The sequence below is a fragment of the Cucurbita moschata genome, unplaced genomic scaffold, assembly GCF_002738365.1.
Source record: "Cucurbita moschata cultivar Rifu unplaced genomic scaffold, Cmos_1.0 Cmo_Scf00005, whole genome shotgun sequence".
NCBI classification, from domain to species: Eukaryota; Viridiplantae; Streptophyta; class Magnoliopsida; order Cucurbitales; family Cucurbitaceae; genus Cucurbita; species Cucurbita moschata.
The window spans coordinates 5,435,099-5,458,397 of record NW_019268521.1 but is presented as its reverse complement, the minus strand read 5'-3'; the positions used below and the strand labels follow the sequence as shown (position 1 = coordinate 5,458,397).

Below are 23,299 nucleotides of genomic sequence, written 5' to 3'. Positions count from 1 at the left end.
CATCAGATATTCAAATCTAAAAAGAAAAGCAAAAGCAAAAAAAGAAAAAAAAAAGAAGAGAAGAGGAAAAACGAAACAACAAAAGGAGGGATTTTCAAAGGGGCTTAAGAGTGGTCCAGTGCCAAATTTGGCGTTTGCCTTGTGAGTTAGGAACAAGAATCTAAGATCGGCGATCCCGAGGGGAGTTTGTGTTTGATTTGATCGTCACTGCCCTTTTCTTTTCTTCTACAAAGTGAGAGATGAGATCAATCACATGGGGTAAGCAATCTTCTAATCGCAATCTTCGCTGACATAAAGCTCCAATTGTTTCGTGTCTTTTTGTATCTTAAGACCCGTTTTCTCTTTCTTCTTCAAACTAATTTCGATCCTTGATAATGGTGGGGTTTTACCTCCTTTTTGGAAAATGAACGTTAAGTGTTTGATAAAATGCCCCATCCAAATATTTAGTGGATTTTTAGTTTTCCAGAAACGAACGTTAAGTGTTTGATAAAATGCCCCATCCAAATATTTAGTGGTTTTTTAGTTTTCCAGAAACGAACGTTAAGTGTTTGATAAAATGCCCCATCAAAGCGTTAACTTCATGGATATCATTGGCATCTACGCCTTTCCCTCCATGTGCAGGCTGGTGTTAGAAAGGGACTTCATTTCACCTTTCTTATTTTCTTATGGCATGAATTTGACAGCATTATCTTCAAGAAGTCCGCCAATTTTTTCGTCTCCAATCACTAGAAGGCAAAAATTGAATCTCAATATAAGGGACTTGAAAAGTTTATTCATGTTTCCCGCTTCTTTGAACTCCCACAATGAACAATGTGAGGAAGGAGAACAACCAGCAGAGTAGACCAAACCCATGGGTGTCTCAGAACTCGTCGGAGGTGAATCTCCAACTTAGAGGAACCTCTCAATCTCGCAGATATTCTCCAAGCTTGTGCGACTGTGTAGGGATGGGATCAAACGTTTCAACCTCTAGACGACCACGCTCGTCTGAGATGCTGGAATTGAAGGTACCCATCTTCTTGGATAGCTGATATTGGCTTCTCCTTACTACCACTAGCTGCATGGTTGCAAGAATTTAGCCTGTTTTATACTTGTATTCTCGTGTCAATAACAAGTCCAAGATACTTATAAACAATTTGAAACTAGTGGGTCTTTTAGAGTGATTTGGTAAACAGTAAAAGTGCTTTTGAAGCACTTCTTAAATCGATAACTTGAGCTCAAAACATTCTACAAGTGCTCTCTCCATAAGGTGCTTTTAAATTTTTCTTGAAAGCACTTTATATTCAGCATGAAAACTATAAAAGGAAAGTCTTTTTGGGTCATAGTAAAAGCACTCCTAGACATAAAGACTGATCCTGATCCTATTGTGGAACGTAGGCAGCCCAATTCTCAGATAAAGGGCTGGGAATGAGATGAGCCCAATGACCCTTTTTTCTTTTTGTCTGTGGCATTGAAGGTGGCAGAGTTAGAGAGGGAGCTGCTGAAGCAGAAAGAAATCCAGCTTATGTTTAAGAAGAGAATGGATAGAGCACAAGATTCTCTCAAATGCTTTCTTGAGAAAGCCCAGGACCATGGATTCTTGCACCTCATAATTGGGAACAGAGACAATGTGGATGGCGATGGCAGCCCAAATTGCATTCAAAGCGCCGCTTCCAGCCCTGCAGTACCCTCCCCAAGCCACCCGTTTGCAGACCTACAGCCACTCATCGAGCAGGCCAAGCTTCATGGATGGTACATCGAGCCACATGAGGTCTACATTACTTTATTTTTTGTTCTATCATGAGCCAACATTTGTTTTCTAGGGGTAGTACTTCATAGAATTACGATTCAAAATTATAAACATGATTGAAACTGTTGAAAGTAAAAGAGACTAAATTTATGAACTGAAATGAGACAGATTGAACTGAGGGAGAAGATAGGGCAAGGGACAACAGCTAACATATACAAGGCAACATGGCGGGGTCTTGACGTAGCAGTGAAATGCCTAAACCAAGACTTCTTCTGCTCGAATGAGTGCGGAGTATCTTACTTCGCACAGGAGCTAGAGACACTCTGTCGACAACGCCATCGGTTCGTGCTGCAACTGATGGGGGCATGTCTCCAGCCACCGGGTTGCGGGTGGGTCGTGACGGAGTGTTTAAGGATGACATTGCAAGAGTGGCTGCACGGGCCAGGGAAGAGGCAGAAAGAGAGGGAAATTCCTCTGCCTCCATTTCGAGAGAGGTTGTTGAAGGCACTTGAAATATCACAAGGGATGCAGTATCTTCATGAACAGAAGCCTAGAGTCATCCATCGTGATTTGAAGCCCAGCAACATTTTCTTGGACGATGCTTTGCATGTCAGAGTTGCTGATTTTGGCCATGCCCGCTTCCTCCACGACAGAGAGATGGCTCTCACCGGCGAAACAGGCAAGATTTGGTAGCTTTTTATAATAGAATTATTGTTTATAAGCTTACTTAAACAGGACTTTAATCGTTTGTTTACATGGCATTCGAAACTTATAACCTTTTGATATGTAATCATGAAGCAGGAACCTACGTTTATATGGCACCAGAGGTGATTCGATGCGAGCCTTACACAGAAAAAAGCGATGTTTATAGCTTTGGTATCATATTGAACGAACTTATAATAGGAAAATATCCTTATATTGAGATTGATTATTCTCCCTTCAAGGTATATATGTTATATACCCATTCTATATTTATCCTTATTTATTGTATTTTAGCAGTCATATTCTCAGCCCCACTTTAATTTACAACCCTTTTATTTTATAGTTTTTTTTAGTTCAGTAAATATAAGGCATAGATTTGAAACTTTGACGGTAATCATTTAAGACATTAACTAATTTCTTTTTTATTTTAGTTCAATATAAATGAGACGGTGGATTTCAATTCTCCGATCTTTTGGTCAATAATACATATTTTATGTTAGTTGAACTGTGCTCATATAATGTAATACATATTTTATGTTAGTTGAACTGTGCTCATATAACATTAAAGTTACAGAATCCTAAAGGACACATAAATACAGTTAATTCTTCTAACACTATTTTTTTTTAATAAGCCTTTATGAAACTTACTTTTTAACCTTAAAAATAACAATAAATGCATTATTCACTCTGTCATGCTCAACCTACAAACTTAGGTGCACTGATTTAAAATATCTATCTACCATTTTTATAGTTCAACCTGGGGTGATAGAGTCGAACTTCAAACCTTTTAATCGTTTAAAAATATATGATTTGAAGAATAAAAGAATGGGACATAAATGGTATGTTATGCTTTTGAGGACAGATTGCCATGGAAGTTGGAGAAGGCAAGCTGAGACCAGAGCTTCCGGTGGACGAGAATGGGGAGCTAAAAGAGCTGTTGGATCTGATATGTGCATGTTGGAATGGAAATGCTGCTGCTAGACCATCGTTTGCAACAATAACGGGTCGTTTGAGAAGTATTCAAAACTAAGCTTCAATGACAATATTTTCTTCTTCGAGTTCGGGATTCGATTATCTGATATTATGTCCAACAGTTGAGACTTTAATCATTTGTATATATTTATATTCTCAAATATGTATGATAAGATGCATGTTTCATGCTATTATTTACTTATTACAAAGTTAAAATGCATTTACTCCCTCAACTACATGTAGATCAGAAAGGACACAACAACGAATATCTAATTGTTCAAATATTCTATCTTTAAAAACTATGGCTACTTTTAAATTTTGTAATCTAGAAGATGAAGAAAACAAAGAATAAAGGTATAGCTTTGTAATGTGATCATAATTGGTTGAAAAAAGGGGCATCAGAAATCAGAATGATAGAGACAAACTAAGCTTGAATGATTAATGGGAGTTCTGCAAAGCGGGCATTCAGGTTTTTCATTGCACCATTCCATGATACAGTTCCTGTTTTTATAGAATACCCAAAACCAAATAAACATAAAGGGATCAACCTGAACCTGAATGAAGCAGATCCAAAGACAGAGAGAGTACCAGCAGAATACGTGGCCACAAGGTGTGGCAGTTGGGTGTTGGCGATTACTCAGACACAGCGTGCATTTGCTTATTCCATTGCTTGTGTTGGACTGCACACAAAAGTAAAGCCATATCTTTTCAGAATATTCTCTTCTCTGTCATTTTCTTCGACTTTCCACCTACAAACTACGGAGCCGTTCATAAGCCCACCACTAGCAGATATTATATTCTTTGAGTTTTTTCTTTCGAGCTTGTCCGATAGGGAGAGGTTTCTCCTCCCGAACTAATGTGGGATCTCACAATCCACCCCATTCAAGACTTAGCGTCCTCTATTCGTTCCCCCTCTCCAATCGTTGTGGAATATCACCATCTACCCCCTTCGGAGCCCAACGTTCTCGCTGGCACTCGTTTTCTCTAATCAATGTGGAATCTCCCATTCAACTTTCAATTTTGTGTCTAAAAAGTCTTTAGCATATTCAACGTTTTTAAAAATGGACTAATATATTAAACATAAAATGAAACTATCCACTCTAATTCTAATATTATTAAAAGTGATTTTGAAATGGTTGGAAATGCAATAAATTCCATTAACTCCACTGCTCCTTGCACCATGATGAGCTTCATACTGTATATTCTAAGCAATAATAGTAAACTTCATACGTTAATGTCATCATGCATTTATTTCCCATAAGGGTTCGATCTAATTAACCTTTTCTAAAACTTATTTATCATCTCCTCTGTTTTTCTCTGTACAAAGTACTGCAAAATGAAGAAAAAATTGAATATCTATGTCAGTGCAATTGAAATGGTACCTCAGAGTGTGAAGAATCAGAGACCCAATTTCCAGAGTCGCCATCAACCGATATTAAATTACCTTCCTCATTTAAAACAGGCGGACCACGACCTGCCATAACGAAAGTAGACGGAATTAAATAACCCATGTCCATGAAAAGTTCACGAATATATCAATTAGTTCTTATCTTCCTCTTTTTTTTTTTCTTTTTTTTTCTTGCGTAGGGTGGGATATCACAAGAGCTACAGAAACACATAAATTGTTACACAAAATTGAACACTTGCTTGGTTAACCTATAAACAACCTTTCTAAAAATTTAAGAATTTAAAGTTTTTCTTGTAATCTCCCAAATCTATTCTTGTTCCTCTTTGTAAAAATTTATGGTTCCACCCTGATAATGTATTGCTCTCTTGAGGCTTGTCCCATCAGATTGTACGACCTTTACGATGAATTTCTCCATTAACCCACCCCCACATACAAAGGGGGAAAAAATATAAGCAAAATAGTGCCATGGAAAATCAAACATACGAATATTTCAACAATAAATTGCATAACGTGAGAGCCTGGTACCTGCTGAACTAGGATGTGCTCCAAAGGATGTCGGGTTAATCGAACTTGAAACAGATGATAAACTACTACGCCTTAAGCCTTCGGCAGCGATAATGCAAAGTTGAATCAGTAGAAATACACCAAGTATTTGGTACCTAAGTCAATGTAAATTGGGAGAGAGTGAATGTTTCTGACATATCCATAATTTAAATGTCTGATGCTAAACCCAAATGACATACTTTGAAACAAGTAACAAACAAGAGACTAAAATATCTCAGATATCAATATGAACTATTTTTTTGGGGATAGTAAACTAGTTTTGGTGAAGAAATCAAAGATAATAACATAAACTTGCTACTCAAAATAAAACTCCGTTTGAAACTCAGAAACATAAATTTCAGGAGATTAAGTCAGTCTGTGTTTAACACCTGGGTCTTTGATTAGATGGTTTTCCAATGAACACATAGCGAATGCCTGCAGCTCGTTTGGATATATGATAATACAGTCCTGCAAATTAAAATTCCAATGTTAACCAATAAAATTTCCTCAAAACTGTTTACATGAACATCTAATAGTTTGAATCTCTACAACTAGGAATCACCTTCAAAATAGAAAAACATAAGGTTTGTACGAATAGCCAATTGCAAAAATTCACGAACTAGAGGTAAAACCTGTGAGGCATAAAAACAGTATAATTGTTACAATTAAAACAAAAAAGCAAGATAAATCAGATCTAAATAGTGAACTTTTAATTCTTTGATTTCATTCCTAAAACAAAAATTCTAGAGAACAAGATACAAACAATGATATAGTTAATGTATTATCTAAATAAAAAATTTAGTATATAACTCAAAACAGACAAAAACACTAAATTTTCATATCCAACATTCAAATTCCAACAACCTTAAAATACTGAAACTATGATATCCATGAGTGACATATGAAGAAAGTAAGTGTACCGAAGGCCAGCATCGAACTGTTTGCAGCCATAATCGATTAATTTTTGCTCTCAATCTCATTAGGTAAGAAGCAGACCCTGGGGTTGATGAAGGTTGGATTTCCATGGTTATTGAAGACTGAGAAGATGCATTACCTGATGCCGTCTCTCCATATTCAGCAAGCATGATGCCACGAGAAGCTACTCTAGAGCTGAAAAACATACAATTGTTGTAAGAACATCAAGTGGACCTTGCAGCATCAGAGATAACTAAAGCCAAACATAGTTACAACTGAAAATCAGGGACATTTGTGATAGCAACCTAATTCTTTCAGCAATATATGGGACTGCTGTCTGATACACAATGAAAAGAGCACGTCTTGCTGGATTTGGAGGAAGTCCATAAGGTCCAGAAACCTAGAAAATCGTTTGAAACTTAAATTTAAACATTATAAATAAAATTAAATTAAATTAACCCTGGCAGTCGTAAGTGTTGAGGATTGTTGGGAGGGGAGTCCCACATTGGCTAATTTAGGGAATGATCATAGGTTTATAAGTAAAGAGTACATCTCCATTAGTGAGGCCTTTTTGGGAAACCAAAAGTAAAGTCACACGAGCTATGCTCAAAGAAGACAAGATGATACCATTGTGGAGATTCATAATTCCTAACAGTAAGATCTTCGGGAGAACATGCTTAAAAATCAATACAAAAAAAGAATACGAATTATCATTCGCTTGAGATAAGCTAAATCAAATATTCATGCATAATTATAGGATTCAAATTTTTATCCACCTGATTGATATCACAATATTCTTCACCAAGAGTTTGCTTTCCTGACCCAGTTGTTAACACATAATACAACATCTGTCCAAGGAGATTTGTCTGCGAAGGGGAAAAAAAGTGGTGATCACAATATCCTTCTAAAATTGGCAATAAAGTTACTTGATCATCATGCAAGAGCAAGAAGAAATTAGCGAGAATTCATGATCTCTTCTGCAGTAAAATGAATTAAGAAAATAACCTTGTATAATGGACAGAGAAGTTGAATGTGCCCTACAATTTTAGAAATTGAAAGGAAACAAATCCAGAACTAACCTCACTCTGATATGCTACGGCAATCCGAGCGCCTATAATGAAGAAAAACAAAGATTCAACTAATTAAAACCAGACTAAACTCATCCTCAATTCGTAACATAGAACTATGCATCAAATGCGTTGTACGAATATAAATTTCTTCACACTAATAAACTAAATGCAGTCGTTAATTTCAATCTCTACTAGTACAAGACAAGGAGCTATCATCGACGCACTAATACAATTAGAAACTAGAATAAACGGGAGATAACCAAGTATCTGAAAACATATAATTAAGAATTGGCTTAGCCTAGACGAATAGACTAACAAATTGAAGGAAGAAATGGCAATTTCGAAGACCGCGAGCTGTAAAACATAACAATCAAATTGTAAGCGAAACAAAGAAGTAAAGGCGTGTGCATAACAGACCAAAGAGGTGGCGGAAAGCGTCGCGACAAGCTTCATAAACAAAAGAGGCGTACTGATCATCCTTCTCTGCTGCTCGCATAATCTCCGGTTGAGCTGCAAGAGGAAAACGGTGAGGTCCGGCCGGCAGGGAATGCGAGGGCCCAACTTCTGAGATGGGACCTGAGTCCCCCGATAAGGACGACTCCATTTCTGTAGCCAGAGCAAGTAAGCGGACTCGTAATGATGTCTAAGAGATCATGATTCCAGTTCCTCCTCCCGAGAGACACACTGAAACTCAGAAAACGGGAAAGCAGATTGGGTGGGAGGCAGTAGCGGGATTACCATCGGAAAACGGAAGCCAGGCCGGTGACGACGTCGTTTCGTTTGAAAAGTCTTTGAGAAAAATATTTATAAATAAAAAACGCCGTTGCCGGGGATCGAACCCGGGTCACCCGCGTGACAGGCGGGAATACTCACCACTATACTACAACGACTTGTTGTTATAAAGAAGTTACCATAAAGATCCGAAGCCAGAGCATGACGACGTCGTTTGAAAACATTCCGCCAAAATAATCCGCCGTTGCCGGGGATCGAACCCGGGTCACCCGCGTGACAGGCGGGAATACTCACCACTATACTACAACGACTTGTTGTTATAAAGAAGTTACCATAAAGATCCGAAGCCAGAGCATGACGACGTCGTTTGAAAACATTCCGCCAAAATAATCCGCCGTTGCCGGGGATCGAACCCGGGTCACCCGCGTGACAGGCGGGAATACTCACCACTATACTACAACGACTTGTTGTTATAAAGAAGTTACCATAAAGACGCGAAGCCAGAGCATGACGACGTCGTTTGAAAACATTCCGCCAAAATAATCCGCCGTTGCCGGGGATCGAACCCGGGTCACCCGCGTGACAGGCGGGAATACTCACCACTATACTACAATGACTTGTTGTTATAAAGAAGTTACCATAAAGATCCGAAGCCAGAGCATGACGACGTCGTTTGAAAACATTCCGCCAAAACAATCCGCCGTTGCCGGGGATCGAACCCGGGTCACCCGCGTGACAGGCGGGAATACTCACCACTATACTACAACGACTTGTTGTTATAAAGAAGTTACCATAAAGATCCGAAGCCAGAGCATGACGACGTCGTTTGAAAACATTCCGCCAAAATAATCCGCCGTTGCCGGGGATCGAACCCGGGTCACCCGCGTGACAGGCGGGAATACTCACCACTATACTACAACGACTTGTTGTTATAAAGAAGTTACCATAAAGATCCGAAGCCAGAGCATGACGACGTCGTTTGAAAACATTCCGCCAAAATAATCCGCAGTTGCCGGGGATCGAACCCCGGTCACCCGCATGACAGGCGGGAATACTCACCACTATACTACAACGACTTGTTATAAAGAAGTTACCATAAAGATCCGAAGCCAGAGCATGACGACGTTGTTTGAAAACATTCCGCCAAAATAATCCGCCGTTGCCGGGGATCGAACCCGGGTCACCCGCGTGACAGGCGGGAATACTCACCACTATACTACAACGACTTGTTGTTATAAAGAAGTTACCATAAAGATCCGAAGCCAGAGCATGACGACGTCGTTTGAAAACATTCCGCCAAAATATTCCGCCGTTGCCGGGGATCGACCCGGGTCACCCGCGTGACAGGCGGGAATACTCACCACTATACTACAACGACTTGTTATAAAGAACAACTTGTTATAAAGATCTTAGCATAAAGATCCGAAGCCAGAGCATGAAGACGTCGTTTGAAAACATTCCGCCAAAATAATCCGCCGTTGCCAGGGATCGAACCCGGGTCACCCGCGTGACAGGCAGGAATACTCACCACTATACTACAACAACCTGTTGTTATAAAGAAGTTACCATAAAGATCTGAACCCAGTGCATAACGACGTCGTTTGAAAACATTCCACCAAAATAATATGCCATTGCCGAGGATCAAACCCGGGTCACCCGCATGACAGGCAGGAATACTCACCACTATATGACAACGACTTGTTGATATAACAAAGTTACCATCAAAAAACCGAAGCTAGACCAAGACGACATCGTTTAAAAAATATTCCGCAAAAATAAAATGCCGTTGGTGGGGATCAAACCCGAGTCACACACGTGACAGGCAGGAATACTCACTACTATACTACAACGACTTGTTGGTATAACAAAGTTACCATCAAAAAACCGAAGCTAGACCAAGACGACGTCGTTTAAAAAATATTCCGCAAAAATAAAATGCCGTTGCTGGGGATCGAACCCAAGTCACCCACGTGACAAGTGGGAATACCCTCCATTATACTACAACAACTTGTTGATATAACAAAGTTACCATCAAAAAACCGAAGCTAGACCAAGACGACGTCATTTAAAAAATATTCAGCTATAAACGCCATTGCTGGGGATCGAACCTTGGTCACCTGTGTAACGAGCGAGAATACTCACCACTATACTACGACTTTTTGACGTAACAAAGTTACCATTAAAAAATCCAAGCTAATCTGAGACGACGTCGTTTCGAAAACAATTCGCAAAAATATAAACGCAGCTGCCGGGTACCGAATCCAGGTCACGCAGTACTTACCACTATACTACAATAACTTATTTCTTTAACATTTTAGTAACGTGCTGCTTACCATTTTTAATAAATTATACCCTTTTATTTTCTACTATTTCTTAAAATGTACATATTAGTCCTCATATTTTTAATTAACTATATAGAAATATAATGTCATGTTAGTTAATAAAGGTAAATCCATGCTAAAGACGTGGACTAGTCCCTTATTTGTCGTATTGATTTGAATGTGTCGGGCAACTTTTATTTTTTTTTAATTCCAGTTTTGCCCCTAGACCGGAGTTAACTTAATATGGAAGTTTTATCGGTATTGGAATGGAAATAAGGTGTAAAAAGGGAGAGCTGTCTTTAACTGTTTGAGAAAAAAAAAGTTAACAAAAAAAAAAAAATTAATTCACTTTTTTATTTATTTTTTTAAAAAGTTTCAACTTTTATAAAGGTGTAATGCATGCCTCGGATTCTTATGTGGGATTGGCGTTACATTGCAAAAGGAAAAAGGTGTACAAATAATAAATTTATAAAAATAAAATAAAAAATAAATAAATAATTGTAAGGATATTTTCGTAAAAACAACACAAACGGACATGGAAATACTAGTTTTGGCTGTTCTCTCGTCTTTTATTCTCGATATTGTCCTCTCCCCATTTTGCCCTTTTTATATTGTACATATATTTCTATTTTTAAATCATTTATATATATCATAAAGAGTTTCCTTTTTTTAATCTCTCTCCACCTTACTTTATTGTAATTTCACCATATTATTATTCTTTTTTTAATTATATATTTTATACGAAAATTGGTTCGGGTTTGGAGGGAAAGAGTTGATTGAATATGGATAAGCGTTTTCATACAAGATCCGTGCATATTACTCTTCAAAAGAGAAAAAAAAATGTCTCGACCTATAGAATGTTTAGTGGTCAAAGTGGATTTGACCTACGTTACGTTAGACTATAACGTCTTGATGCCCAATTGAACAAATGTTCAGATTTGGTTCGAACCCGTAACAAATAGTTTAGTGCATAATATCGTTTGATCAAATTTACAGTATTTTATAAAACAAGTCAATTTAAATTACATCATAATATAAAATTCTTCACGGTCGTACTTTTTGAACCATATGTCGTCATGATCTTAACGTTCTCACGATACTTCTTAGCGTCATCTCGAGTTCTTAAAGGGTAATTATTTATGTAATAAAAGTAATTTAATTGACAAATAATTTTAGAGAAAAATAATAGTAGAAGAAATGAGTTAGAGTGACACTATCAAGTGACCTACGCCACTCACAGCCGTCCCAACACCTGCCTTTGACTTTCCATTTATTTATGTATGGAAAATCAACGGTTCGTATTGATCGACTACATCCGTTGATCTTGATTACTTTTCTTCTCCATCTCTCTAGGGCGTTTGACTTGAAATTATTTTTATTTTTTTCCATCAATCTGCTCACGTATTTGTTGTTTGAATTTTTATTTGTTGCACTTGGTTTCTCAACTCCCATGGCTCTTTTTCGTTGACTTTCTCCCCTCCCTTTGACTTTCAATAATTCAACTTAATTATAAAATAAAGTCTTTAATCCCTGAAAACTTTGATTAAAGTATTTCACTATATATATATATATTTTTTTTTTTTCATATCATAACAAATAACATATTTGATTAAAAAAAATGCTGTTCTTTTAATTAAAAATCTTAATATTTTCAAAATAAAATCTTTACAAAAACCCGAACAAATTCATCATATTTAAAAATTTATATCAAAATAATAATAAAAAAATATATTTTTAATTGAGATTTATTTTATTTTAACGATTTCGATGTCCGAGCATGCCTTCTTACAAATATATTTATGTGCAAAATGCAAATGGGCATGGTATTTACTTGTATGACAATATTTAAATTTTGTTATTAAATTAAGTGATTCCTAAAAATAATAATGATAAAAAGAAAGGGAAAAAATGGGTCCTATAAATTAATTGTTATTTTAAGGAGAGGGGACGAAAGGGGAAAATTAAATGATATTAAATAAAAATGTTTGGTCGACAAATGTAGTTGAAATGTCGTATTTGCGTTGACGTGATAATAATAAATATATAATATGATATAATATGCTTTTAAATTTATATTATAAGTAAATTGAGTGGAAAATGAAGGGCCAAAAGCCAAATTAAATTTCACGAAACACGAGTACGTGGCGCCAGTTCATTGGCCAAATCCAACTATGACGACACGACCAAAGTAAAGTATAAATCAAAAAGTTGAACTAATGTTCTATTTTTATTTATATTATATTTTTATAATCACTCAATTTAAGCCTTAATCTATTCATAAATAAGATTTAAAAGCACTTTTAAATCACCCAAATAAAACAAAACAGGACACCCATCTCTTGTAGTTACCCAATTATCTAATTACACCTCAGCACGTGATAATCTCTTGTTTCTTTTTAAATATATATTTATAATTTTTTTTTCATGCTATGTGATTCAGCTCGTGATGTAAAAACTAACAGATTTAATTATTCATCTCTTAAATTTATCAACTAGATGGTATCAGAGCCATGTTATGATTTTAACACCTTGTAAGTTATGGGTCCACCACGCTACACCACTGTCTGTTACGGAGTGGTATTTATCGAACTTTTATGTGATATTGGGACCTATAGATTATGGGCCCATCACGGTTCACTACTGTCTTACAAGAAGAGGTATTCATCTAATTCTTTTTATGAAAGACGCAATTTAACTGTGTTTATTAATATAATTTATGTATTAATTTAAAGATTAAAAGGATAAGAGTTAGGGGTGGGGGATAAATATATTAAAAAGAATTATTATTAATTAAAAGGGAGAAGAAAAAAATGTGGGAATATGGGAGTGGCAGACAGAGATGTCGATAGGACAAGAAATTCAACGAAATATTGAAGGTAAGATGAAGCCATAGAACATTAGAAATACAGTGGAATTAACCCCCAAAAAATAACAATAAATTATTAAAAATAAAAATAAATAAATAAAGCCTCAATTCTTCCTCGGGTCGCTATTTAAAGCGCCTATGTTCCTAAAACGTTACTAGTAGCAGCACAATTCATAAAATCCGAAAAGAAAGAAGAAAAAAAAAAAAAAAAATTCCCACTTCCATTATTTATAGCCCTACGCCGGCGACGATGATTGCTTACCTGGAACCGTTTATACAAGACACTGATTCCCGCCGGCCACACGACGGGTCCTCTCTGTGCGAGGCTCTAGAGCTTCAACTACAAGGCGGCGTCAGCACCGACTCACGGGACACTGGTTTAGCCGGTAAGGATTTCGGGGGACTGCATTCAATAACACCGTTGGCTTTAGTGAGACCAGCCGGCGCCGATGATGTGGCGAAGGTAGTGAAATCGGCTTTACAGTCATCTAATCTGACGGTGGCGGCGAGGGGTAACGGCCACTCAATCAACGGCCAGGCGATGGCAGATCAAGGGCTGGTTGTGGACATGCGTGCGATGGAGGATCATTTCCGTATCGTCCAGATTAATGGACTGACCTACGCCGACGTATCGGGAGGGGCATTATGGGAAGACGTCTTGAAACGCTGCGTTTCGAGTTATGGATTGGCTCCCAGGTCTTGGACTGATTACCTTAGCTTAACCGTCGGTGGGACTTTGTCGAACGGCGGCGTTAGCGGCCAGGCCTTCCGGTACGGCCCACAAATTTCCAACGTGGCTGAATTAGAAGTCGTGACTGGAAAAGGGGATATTCTAATTTGTTCCGAAAATGAAAATTCGGAATTGTTTTTTAGCGTTCTCGGCGGTTTGGGTCAGTTTGGGATCATCACAAGAGCTCGTGTTTTGCTTCAGCCAGCGCCGGATATGGTAATCCCATTATTACCACTAATTTCGTGGCTTTTTTTGGTTTAATCCCATTATTAGCTGCATGAGCTACTCGTTTACGTTACGTAATTTGGGTTTAATTAAATGGGTTTTTTAATTAGGTACGGTGGATTAGATTGGTTTACGATGAGTTCGAAACGTTCGCCGGCGATGCTGAATCCTTAGTACGGCGGCCGGAAGGCGACTCGTTTGATTACGTGGAAGGCTTCGTTTTTTCCAACAACGACGACCCATTGACCGGAAGATCCACAGTGCCGTTAGCCTCCGGTGCTATCTTCGACTCATCTCATTTACCGGAAACCGCCGGTTCGGTTCTCTACTGCCTCGAAGTCGCCGTCCACTACCGGAACAACGACCAAGTCTCAACCGTCGACACGGTAAAAAAAACAATAATAAAATCTATTAGTATTATTATAATTATATTAATGATAAAGAAATTTGTGACCGTCGGATCTTTAGACAATCTGTGGGGTCGGGTATGTAAATGCTTACAGAGGCACACACGTATAATTGTCGTAAAAAAAATGACTGGGTTTTTGACTTTAGTGAAGGTAGTGGATTTTGACCATTGGAATAGGGGTGAGTGGGCCCTTAAGGGGGATGAGGTGGAATTTTATTTTAATAATTTAATTAAAATTCCAGCGGCGGACAGTGACGAGGTCAAAGGCAGTCATAAGAGCTCTCACTCGTATAAAGCTTGGGATTTTTTATTTCTTCGTCTTAGTCATCATTATCTAAACCATAAAACGACGACCTTTCCTTTATTGATGGAGGCGTAATATTTAATTTAATATATTGTGAGGCTGTTATTTAGTTTTGGGGGGAAACAAAAAACGAAAACTGACAATACGATATTAATGTATCTTCCATTGGATTTTCTGACATCGGGCAGCTCCCATAACTGCCCAGAGTATCTATTCCTAATTACGAGGATGGCACTGTTTTTAATTCTAATGTTTATTATATTTGTGGGGGTAGGTTGGTAATTACATGCGAGAATGCGGGGTAGAATCGTAAAATGGAAGGGAAGGGAGTGTTTGGTAAAAACACTGATCATTTGAGATTTTGCTGACACAAGGGTCCCTATAAGTTTCGTACAAGTGGCCAAAAAGCCATCATTTTGTGGAATCTGTAAATGGAGTGATGTCGTTTTGCTATTAATGGAATTACGAAAATGCCCCTCCCCACGTATTTTGGTATTTTTTGGCAGGATATTGAGAGGTTGTTGAGTGGGCTTGGGTATGTGAAGGGGCTGAGATTCCAGGTGGACCTCAGCTACGTACAATTTTTGTCACGTGTGAAGCGTGCGGAGGAGGAAGCAATCGCCAACGGCGTTTGGGATGCTCCTCATCCTTGGCTTAACCTCTTCGTGTCGAAATCAGACATCGTCAATTTTGATCGTGCGGTATTCAAGACCCTCCTAAAAAATGGAGTCGGTGGGCCCATGCTCGTCTATCCTCTTCTGCGTAGCAGGTAAGTATTACCCCCCCGCCTCCCTTTATTTGTTTATTTTTAATGTTCATAAAAGAAAAGAAAAGAAAAGGATGGGGGAAATTATGTACGACGGGATCAAAGCATGCTTACTGCCACGTAAGAGTGGGGCAAATGTCCAGGCGGGATTTAGTGCTAAACGACGACGTTTCTGTGCACATGGGCCAAGAGGGAGAGGGATGGGAAATGGGGCCCAAAACGGTCACGTTTCGGCTTAAACCTTAAGTCACCTGATCCCTTCAATCTGATTTGCTGACCAAATTGCTGAACGTCTTAGGATTGGGTGGTTAAGATTTGAGGTAGGTCAAACACCTCAACACTCGCACGTGGGACTCTAGTTCTCGCACGTGTGCCATTATCTTTAAACATTCCCATTAACGTTGTTTTTTTTAATTGGATAATAATAATAATAATAGAAAAAATAGCGTACTTGTGGGACAAAGATACTGTGGGTCCCATGTTTTTGGAGTGTAAAAAAATTGAAGAATTTTTGGAAATTGACTCACCTTGTAATGGGGGTGTTTATATAAAGGACTTGCCTTTATAGGTGAGGGAGTGTAGGGAAGGGGTAAATTGGGTAATGAGAATATAACCTTTTGAGGAATATGAGATTTTCTTATTATTTTCCACCAAAATTTCCCAAATAACCCTCTCATCGGTCCATTCATATCATCTCGATCTTCTCTCTCTTTCCTCGTTGGACTTATATGTTTTGTAATTTTTAATAGGTGGGATTCTCGAACGTCGGTGACATTACCAGAAGGTGAAGTGTTCTACCTAGTGGCGTTACTACGATTCACTCCACCAAATCCGAGACCTGCATTGGTTGATAAGTTAGTGGAACAAAATCGAGAAATTGTCAATATATGTCATGTGAATTGCATCGACTTCAAGCTCTATTTGCCACACTACCATTCAGAAAAAGAGTGGAAGCTTCACTTTGGAAATCAATGGAGCAGATTCGTTGAGAGAAAAACATTGTTTGATCCAATGGCCATCCTTGCTCCACGTCAAAAGATCTTTGCTCGAGATTCCTTGATCTCGAAGCTACAATTTTTAAAACAAAAAGCTTGATATTGTTGGCTTCAAAAGCAAACTTAGCCTATCAATTTGAAAGCTCATTCTTTTGCTCAAAGATGCAAAGTGATTTGACTTGGATGACATGCTTCCTTTGTTAAAAAAAAGTTGACCCAAAGGACAAATAGTGCCATGGATTTTGTATCCAATTGAAATGTTATCGAGAGCTCATTGGCTCAAGGTGCCTATCAATGCAATTCAATGGTAGGCGCCACCATTGCCACCAATATGTGTAGGTTTTTGTCTCTTACCTTAGCTTTGTCGAGTAGAAACCTCGGTGGTTACATGTCTCGTCTTCTAAAAGTTGGTGCGTTAGGTCGGGTTCTCTGGCTTGAATTTTGATTTGGATCGCATCTCTCGTATAAACAAAAAGTAAGTGCATAAAATACTACCAAAAATTCTCGATGATTATAAACGTGCTCTCTAAATTTAAATGTCAACAGTTTCGTCTACTGGCTCACGTAGTTTAAAGTTTATAAATACCTTAAAAAAAATAGGAACTTTATGATACTCTATTCCAATTCCAAAGTTGTGGCTTCTCTTTCTTTTTTTAAACTGGGCTGAATTGTGAGGCCCATACGGTGAATTTGGGCCGAGTTTGATGTTATTGGGCTTGGGCCTAGAAGAAATCACGAAGCCCAATTTGCTAAACATGTCCTCTGTATGATATAGGTGTAAGTCCAACTAATAATAATAATAATAATTTCGATGAGATCTGAAAAAAATAATAATAATAATAAAAGTCAAATTTATTTTATTGGAAAATAAAAATTGAGAAATAGGAGGGTTTAAAATGAAATTGTCGACCATTTCGGCTACATATGTCAACGGGGCGGTGATGGGGAAGCCTTTCTCGTCCCCCCGCCACCTATTTTATTTGTAAAATTATTTATTTATTTTTTCGAAAATCAAATATCTCACTATTTATTATTCTTAAAAAAAAATAGTTTTTATTAAAAAAATTATTTAAAAAATTTACAATATAAATATCTGTAATTTGGTTTAATGGGGTGAGAGGGAGAGGGAAAGGGAAAGAAGTGTGGAATTGAATTTTTGGGCGTCGTATTTGAAAAGGATGGAGAGTGGGTCCCACTTGTCCCCTTTTTTGCCAGCCGTTGAATTGTCTAAAAAAGAAAAATAATAATAATAATAATAAATAAAGAAAAAAAAAAAAGCGGAGTGGCTTGTTCCGTAATTATTCTGTTCCTTAATCCTTTTTTGCTAATTCCTTAAATGTTCATTAATTATCACTGTCTATTTATTACCCAACACATTCTTCCCCTCCTTCCTCAATCTTGCCCCCTCCCAAATTAAATTACCTCCGTAATTATTCCTAATTTATTTATAGATATCGTTTATTTTGACCAGTTTTGCATCGCTTAGTCTCCACGCATTTAGAATGAATGTTCTGTGGAATCTCGCAATCCATCCCTAACGTCCTCGTTGGCACACTACTGGTGTTTGACTTTAATATCATTTGTAACGGTTTAAGTCCACCGTTAATAGATATTGTTCACTTTGGGCCATTACATATCAATGTCACGACAAAATATTTCTTATAAAAGTGTGGAAACCTCGTTGAGTATGTGACCATAGCTTAGTTTACGCATCTCGACTGTTTTATACGAACAATAAAACCCTACAACATGTTGCTGTTGAAAAATACAGACAATTAAGTAATCACCAAAACATTTGACCTTTCACATCCAAAATATTCAAAACTCGAGTTTTAGTGACCACTAGATCAGCCCATAGTCTTTTTTTTTTTTAAATAGAAAGAACGTTCACTTCTGAAATATATTATAATGTAACGTTTTTTAAAAACATTTATATATGTTATTGTATAAATAAATAAATAAATAAATAAATATATATATATATATATATATATATATACAAAAATTATGGAAAGAAATAAAGAAAGAAAAGTGTGTATAGGTTATAGTGTACCCCAACCTATGAGGTGTGTTTCTTAAATGGGATGCTTAAAATCAACTCACGCACACTCACTCACTCCTTTCTCCATCACTCTTGTTATGGGCCCCGCTTCTTCGTGCTCGTCTTCATCTCCGATCCGACCCATACGGCCTTTCGTTTAAAACGAGTTTGATTTGTAAATACATTTAGGTCCGTTTGAATTCTCTAAAGAATTTAAATGAATTTACATGATACCCGACTTTTTTAGTTGACCTAGCAGCACCTCGGAATAATATGAAAATTAAGATTTAATTAATTTAAAATTTAAACTGTATTAAAAAAGAAAAAATTTAAAATAATGTTTATAAATATATGGAAGTGATATGGGCAATGAAGAAATGAGTTTGACTTGGGAGAGTGGGGAAGTGGCATGGAACGCTGCTGCCTCACGCCAAACCTGTCCTTCAAACACCCAATCTTTTTCCTATTTTTAGTTCGAATTATTGGCGCGTGTTCTTCAAACTCCACGCCCCAGATTTTGTGAATCTGAACACACGCGCACACTCTAATTTTTCCCTATTTTTCCATTTTATTTATTTATTTTTTATTCGAACCCGTACGACGCCGTTTCTCGCGAAATACCCACCCCCCATGCTTTCTCTCTTTCCTTCCTTCCTTCCTTCGTTGTTGTTAAAATTTGGGATTTCTGGGATTATTACATCACCACTAGCAACAACAGAAGCATCTCTCAGGTCCGATCAGATCCATTCAAATCTCTTCTTTTCTTCTTCACTTCCTTATCTTTGTCCCCCGTTTTTCAATTCTTGTTTCCCATTTATTTTTCCCTCTTGATTTTGTGTATTTTCTGTTTTGATTTGCCGCCCAATTCTCGGGGTGTTGTTTATCCTTGGTGGGGGGGGTTCGTTTTGATCTTTCTAGGGTTTTCACTGCCTCTGGGCTTTGTTTGTTTCGGTTAATTTTGAAATTGTTTGGTTTGAGGGGGACTGGATACTTGGAAATGTGTGGGATCGTGAGTTAGGGTTCGTGTCAATACCTTGCCTTTGCGTCCAAGTGTATGACGAATTGGTGCTGCTTGTGCTTCACCGTTCCAGAAGAAGACGAAAGGGAAGAGGAACTGAAGAAGGAAGGTGAAATGAAACCCATGATGAGTGAGGGGGATTTTGAGAACCAGGATGACTCTGATCGCATTATGCGAAATGGCGATGATTCTGGTGGGAGTAACCCACTTGCGATTGCTGTTGACGGGCCCGACCGCCACGACGGTGATCGGCTTAGATTGTTTGAGGATATGGTCAGAGCAATGCACGATGACGGCGATGGTGGTGTTCATTGGGACCATCAGCTGCGCGGCCGTGGTGGGGCTGTCAATCCCTGGAACTTTTCTTTTGGAATTCTGCATCAGTCTGAGGGAGGAGAGAGCAGTAGCGCCTCTGCTTTGGCCTTGTCTTCTACGATGGAGACTTCTAATGAGGAACGCGATCGGGATGCCCACCATAAGCGCGCTAAAGTTCACTCCATGTTCATGTGAGTCACTAGTAGACTGCTTGTGGATATGAATTATGCTAAGGTGTCGTGACATTGGCGTTTTTTTTTTTGGTTTCCTTTTCTTCTTTTCCCCATTTTTGATAAGGGGTGTTGGGGTTTTTCTTAAATTTTATTTTTAGTGGGATTTAGGACCAGATTTTGTGGAATTTTAGGATGGATATCGTTAGCATTTTTCGATGTTATCATTTACGATTACGGGGTTCTTCGTAACATAGCTATCAACGCATGTTTTTTGTTGTTATATTTGTGCGGGCAGTCTCTGAATAATTTGCTGTTTTTGTTGTTATATTTTCACTTCTGTATATAAATCTATATCGCATAGCACTTTCTTTTCTTGAATAATTGAAGTGGAATCTATATGAAGCAATATGGTTTTATATCGACCTTATCCAACATGCATCTTTTATTGTGTATGTATTAGGCTGTTAGCAGACTATTTGTCTTGTCAATGTATTTTCCATATCTTTTCTCGATTTCAAAATAAAAAATTTGTTTTTAATCAAAAGTGAGGTATTGCTTGAAAAATCTTGGCTTTTCTCGAAGATGTCATACGGTGTGCAAAGATGATATCTCGAAGTCTCTTTCAGTTTCAAGTCTTCTGAGTGAGTCTTTACAATGCAAAAGTTTCCTTTTACATGAAGTAGAAAATTATTTATTTTTGGGAAGTTCAATCTTTGTTATTTTGCCTCTTACATGAGTTAAAAAAAATGATAAGTAAAGAAATTGGGTATGTTTATTGTTTTTGATCGTCTTATTAGTTGTTTTTTTGAAGCAACCCTTCATGTACAACGATAGTTAGGGCGTCTCAATGCACATAGGTGCTCCTAATACATGATTTATTTATATCCAGGAAATCAAAGGTGTATGAGATTTGAGTCATAACTTTTTCTCCATTTGGATAGTAAACAATATCTGAAATATTTTGTCAAATCTGTTCTTTTTAAATTGTTTTCAGGATATGCCCAAACGAGTCCTATTTTGAAGCATTGTTAACCTTGGTTATATACTTATCTCACTCATATGCAAACCTATTTTTGATCCTATTTTTTCATTACTAATTAAGAAAATGTCTTCAGTAAGGTTTATCATTGACGGATGAGCGTAATGGTAATTCAACCAGGTGGTTATAGGCTCAGAACTCGTAGAATCTTTCGTGATTTTGTCTTTCTGCCAAATATGATCTTTTGTTGGAAACTCTGACCTTCGCACGGTGGTTGATTATGATTTCTAGTTTAGAAAAGAGTAAACTCTGAGTTAACTAAACTGTTAGTATGTGCACTAATTCTCATTCTGGATAATTCACATTCTCCTCAACCACTTAGCTCTTGCAAGTTAGCACCCTATCTAGTTACCTACAATTTAGAAGTTAGACCAGCTGATAAGTGCAAAATATGAATGGATGCTTGTTATTCACCTCTAATGATTGTTGCTTATTTTCTTTTCTTTTCATTCTTCCCCAGTGAGAGCTCATTTGCAACTTCATGGCCTTTGGGTGCTGGAAATCCTGCGAGAGATTTTGATTTTAGTAATGGATCATCTTCAAATATGACTAGGAATGAATATCTATGCCATGGTACTACATCAAGCAGAGTTGATGCCGACAAAGGCTTGGAATCTAGTTTTGATAGAGATGATGGGATAAATGAGAATGACACCTGTAAATCGGAAGGATTTGAAGTAAGGATGGATCTCACAGATGATTTACTGCACATGGTATGCATCTCCAGAGATTTATGATTGTTTTCTTGCCTATCTTTTTGTTTCTTGGATTTCTTATTCACATGAAGTTATTTCATAATGAATATCAGGTTTTCTCTTTCTTGGATCACATCAATCTTTGTCGAGCTGCTATAGTCTGCAGGCAGTGGCAAGCTGCTAGTGCTCACGAAGATTTCTGGAGGTGTTTGAATTTTGAAAATAGGAACATATCCATGGAACAATGTAGGTGTTGTTTTTCAAGTGGTTGATTTGCTGCGTTTTCCTTTTATTTTCCAGAGTAGTTGAGATGATTTAAAAAATCTTGGTTGCCTCTTGGAAATAGAGGCAATATGTTATGATGTAACTTCAAAACGTGAAGGATCCAGTATTCGGAGTCTGGATTGTCTTTAGCACTCATGATATGTTAAAAGTCTAGGACTGTTACATATATGGAGCTCGTGTTCAGCACACAGTATGATTTTTCTCCCTAAATCTTTTTGACTAGGTATATATAATATAGAGGAAAGAACTTCTTGCATGCTATTTTTAGCTTCAGAAATAGCTTTGATTTTTTAAATGATTTTTGGACATAATTACACAAATGTGATTGGATGTGACAAATCACTGTAGCAGTTTTGGTTCCAATGCGACATTTTCAATTATATTTCATGTTTAACCTACTTTTATCCAGTCACATTTTTCTTTCTGGCCTCCATATAGTATAAATTTATCTGGTCATATTTCTATGTACCTCTGTATTAACAAGTATCCTATCATATTCTCTATGTTCCTTACTTTCTAATATCATTCTGATTGATTATAAATCTTGACTGCAGTTGAGGATATGTGTGGAAGATATCCAAATGCCACTGAGGTCAATATCTCTGGTGTACCTGCTGTTCACTTGCTTGCCATGAAAGCAGTTTCTTCTTTAAGGTAATAACCACAATTTGTTGTTTTTTTTTTTTTAAAAAAAAAAAAAAAAAAAAACCATTATTATTATTATTTTATTATCCTGATCTTGAATCTTTTTGCTGTTGCTCTTTATTCTATCATTGTTCCAGAAATCTGGAGGTTTTAACTCTGGGGAGAGGACAACTGGGAGATACCTTTTTTCACGCCCTGGCTGAGTGCCATTTGTTGAAGAGCTTGACTGTCAATGATTCTACGCTAGTTAATGTTACACAAGAGATACCTATAAGCCATGATAGACTGCGTCATCTTCATCTTACTAAATGTCGTGTTATGCGAGTATCTGTTAGGTTGATACTGTCTATGCATCTTAATGCTAAATGTATTTGATTGCTGAGTGTTTTTTTTTTTTTTTTTTG

The 23,299-nt window shown here is 37.4% G+C and overlaps 4 protein-coding genes, 1 long non-coding RNA gene and 9 other non-coding genes across 19 annotated transcripts in view; 3 read left to right on the top strand and 11 right to left on the bottom strand.

Moving 5' to 3' along the window:
* The first annotated feature begins 36 nt into the window (after positions 1 to 36).
* On the top strand, positions 37 to 3,484 carry LOC111443224 (serine/threonine-protein kinase CTR1-like). 2 transcript variants are annotated; one of them, XM_023080943.1, is made up of 6 exons: positions 37 to 258; positions 684 to 1,004; positions 1,454 to 1,747; positions 1,895 to 2,405; positions 2,528 to 2,670; positions 3,291 to 3,484. In XM_023080943.1, the coding sequence occupies exons 2-6, from the start codon at positions 804 to 806 to the stop codon at positions 3,456 to 3,458; spliced, it is 1,317 nt and encodes a 438-aa protein (XP_022936711.1). In that variant the 5' UTR covers positions 37 to 258; positions 684 to 803; the 3' UTR covers positions 3,459 to 3,484. The 2 variants fall into 2 exon arrangements, with proteins under 2 accessions (XP_022936711.1, XP_022936712.1); XM_023080944.1 differs by having other exon boundaries at positions 622 to 1,004.
* A 249-nt stretch (positions 3,485 to 3,733) lies between these two features.
* Positions 3,734 to 8,093, bottom strand: LOC111443226 (peroxisome biogenesis factor 10-like). Of its 3 annotated transcripts, none has more exons than XM_023080946.1 (11): positions 7,754 to 8,093; positions 7,346 to 7,377; positions 7,043 to 7,132; positions 6,572 to 6,666; positions 6,272 to 6,470; positions 5,914 to 5,983; positions 5,741 to 5,819; positions 5,334 to 5,467; positions 4,783 to 4,874; positions 3,989 to 4,080; positions 3,734 to 3,901 (listed from the first exon to the last, which is right to left on the bottom strand). In XM_023080946.1, exons 1-11 carry the CDS (start codon positions 7,938 to 7,940, stop codon positions 3,799 to 3,801), a joined length of 1,173 nt encoding a protein of 390 aa, XP_022936714.1. In that variant the 5' UTR covers positions 7,941 to 8,093; the 3' UTR covers positions 3,734 to 3,798. The 3 variants fall into 3 exon arrangements, with proteins under 3 accessions (XP_022936714.1, XP_022936715.1, XP_022936716.1); XM_023080947.1 differs by having other exon boundaries at positions 6,272 to 6,461; positions 7,754 to 8,088; XM_023080948.1 differs by lacking the exon at positions 7,754 to 8,093 and having other exon boundaries at positions 7,272 to 7,346.
* A 61-nt stretch (positions 8,094 to 8,154) lies between these two features.
* TRNAD-GUC lies at positions 8,155 to 8,226 on the bottom strand. The gene has a single exon. It is a non-coding gene; the product is annotated as a tRNA-Asp (tRNA).
* An 81-nt stretch (positions 8,227 to 8,307) lies between these two features.
* TRNAD-GUC lies at positions 8,308 to 8,379 on the bottom strand. The gene has a single exon. It is a non-coding gene; the product is annotated as a tRNA-Asp (tRNA).
* Positions 8,380 to 8,460: 81 nt separating this feature from the next.
* TRNAD-GUC lies at positions 8,461 to 8,532 on the bottom strand. Its single transcript has one exon. It is a non-coding gene; the product is annotated as a tRNA-Asp (tRNA).
* Positions 8,533 to 8,613: 81 nt separating this feature from the next.
* TRNAD-GUC lies at positions 8,614 to 8,685 on the bottom strand. Its single transcript has one exon. It is a non-coding gene; the product is annotated as a tRNA-Asp (tRNA).
* Positions 8,686 to 8,766: 81 nt separating this feature from the next.
* TRNAD-GUC lies at positions 8,767 to 8,838 on the bottom strand. Its single transcript has one exon. It is a non-coding gene; the product is annotated as a tRNA-Asp (tRNA).
* Positions 8,839 to 8,919: 81 nt separating this feature from the next.
* On the bottom strand, positions 8,920 to 8,991 carry TRNAD-GUC. The gene has a single exon. It is a non-coding gene; the product is annotated as a tRNA-Asp (tRNA).
* Positions 8,992 to 9,072: 81 nt separating this feature from the next.
* Positions 9,073 to 9,144, bottom strand: TRNAD-GUC. Its single transcript has one exon. It is a non-coding gene; the product is annotated as a tRNA-Asp (tRNA).
* Positions 9,145 to 9,222: 78 nt separating this feature from the next.
* On the bottom strand, positions 9,223 to 9,294 carry TRNAD-GUC. Its single transcript has one exon. It is a non-coding gene; the product is annotated as a tRNA-Asp (tRNA).
* Positions 9,295 to 9,375: 81 nt separating this feature from the next.
* Positions 9,376 to 9,446, bottom strand: TRNAD-GUC. The gene has a single exon. It is a non-coding gene; the product is annotated as a tRNA-Asp (tRNA).
* A 3,967-nt stretch (positions 9,447 to 13,413) lies between these two features.
* LOC111442782 (cytokinin dehydrogenase 7) lies at positions 13,414 to 17,011 on the top strand. 3 transcript variants are annotated; one of them, XM_023080301.1, is made up of 5 exons: positions 13,414 to 14,201; positions 14,321 to 14,596; positions 15,430 to 15,692; positions 16,439 to 16,755; positions 16,786 to 17,011. In XM_023080301.1, exons 1-5 carry the CDS (start codon positions 13,506 to 13,508, stop codon positions 16,809 to 16,811), a joined length of 1,578 nt encoding a protein of 525 aa, XP_022936069.1. In that variant the 5' UTR covers positions 13,414 to 13,505; the 3' UTR covers positions 16,812 to 17,011. The 3 variants fall into 3 exon arrangements, with proteins under 3 accessions (XP_022936069.1, XP_022936071.1, XP_022936068.1); XM_023080303.1 differs by having other exon boundaries at positions 16,439 to 16,758; positions 16,789 to 17,011; XM_023080300.1 differs by having other exon boundaries at positions 16,439 to 17,011.
* The window catches only part of LOC111442784, an 11,602-nt gene continuing 4,406 nt past the window's right edge, over positions 16,104 to 23,299 (bottom strand). The window contains exon 2 of the long non-coding RNA XR_002710372.1: positions 16,104 to 16,403. This is a non-coding gene — a long non-coding RNA (uncharacterized LOC111442784). The remainder of the gene's footprint in view (positions 16,404 to 23,299) is intronic.
* Positions 19,374 to 23,299, top strand: part of LOC111442781 (F-box/LRR-repeat protein 15-like) — a 7,756-nt gene continuing 3,830 nt past the window's right edge. The window contains exons 1-5 of the mRNA XM_023080299.1: positions 19,374 to 20,249; positions 21,731 to 21,983; positions 22,079 to 22,211; positions 22,805 to 22,904; positions 23,033 to 23,230. Coding sequence (XP_022936067.1) covers positions 19,780 to 20,249; positions 21,731 to 21,983; positions 22,079 to 22,211; positions 22,805 to 22,904; positions 23,033 to 23,230 — 1,154 coding nt within the window. The 5' untranslated portion in view covers positions 19,374 to 19,779. The remainder of the gene's footprint in view (positions 20,250 to 21,730; positions 21,984 to 22,078; positions 22,212 to 22,804; positions 22,905 to 23,032; positions 23,231 to 23,299) is intronic.

Coding starts and splice junctions, on each gene's coding strand:
- LOC111443224 (XM_023080943.1), top strand. CDS start 804: ATGAACAATGTGAGGAAGGAGAACAACCAGCAGAGTAGACCAAACCCA. Junction 1,748..1,894: donor GGTACATCGAGCCACATGAG/GTCTACATTACT, acceptor GAAATGAGACAG/ATTGAACTGAGGGAGAAGAT. Junction 2,406..2,527: donor GGCTCTCACCGGCGAAACAG/GCAAGATTTGGT, acceptor ATCATGAAGCAG/GAACCTACGTTTATATGGCA.
- LOC111443226 (XM_023080946.1), bottom strand. CDS start 7,940: ATGGAGTCGTCCTTATCGGGGGACTCAGGTCCCATCTCAGAAGTTGGG. Junction 4,875..5,333: donor AGCACATCCTAGTTCAGCAG/GTACCAGGCTCT, acceptor TCGTTATGGCAG/GTCGTGGTCCGCCTGTTTTA. Junction 3,902..3,988: donor TGTGGCCACGTATTCTGCTG/GTACTCTCTCTG, acceptor CTATAAAAACAG/GAACTGTATCATGGAATGGT.
- LOC111442782 (XM_023080300.1), top strand. CDS start 13,506: ATGATTGCTTACCTGGAACCGTTTATACAAGACACTGATTCCCGCCGG. Junction 14,202..14,320: donor TTCAGCCAGCGCCGGATATG/GTAATCCCATTA, acceptor TTTTTTAATTAG/GTACGGTGGATTAGATTGGT. Junction 15,693..16,438: donor TATCCTCTTCTGCGTAGCAG/GTAAGTATTACC, acceptor AATTTTTAATAG/GTGGGATTCTCGAACGTCGG.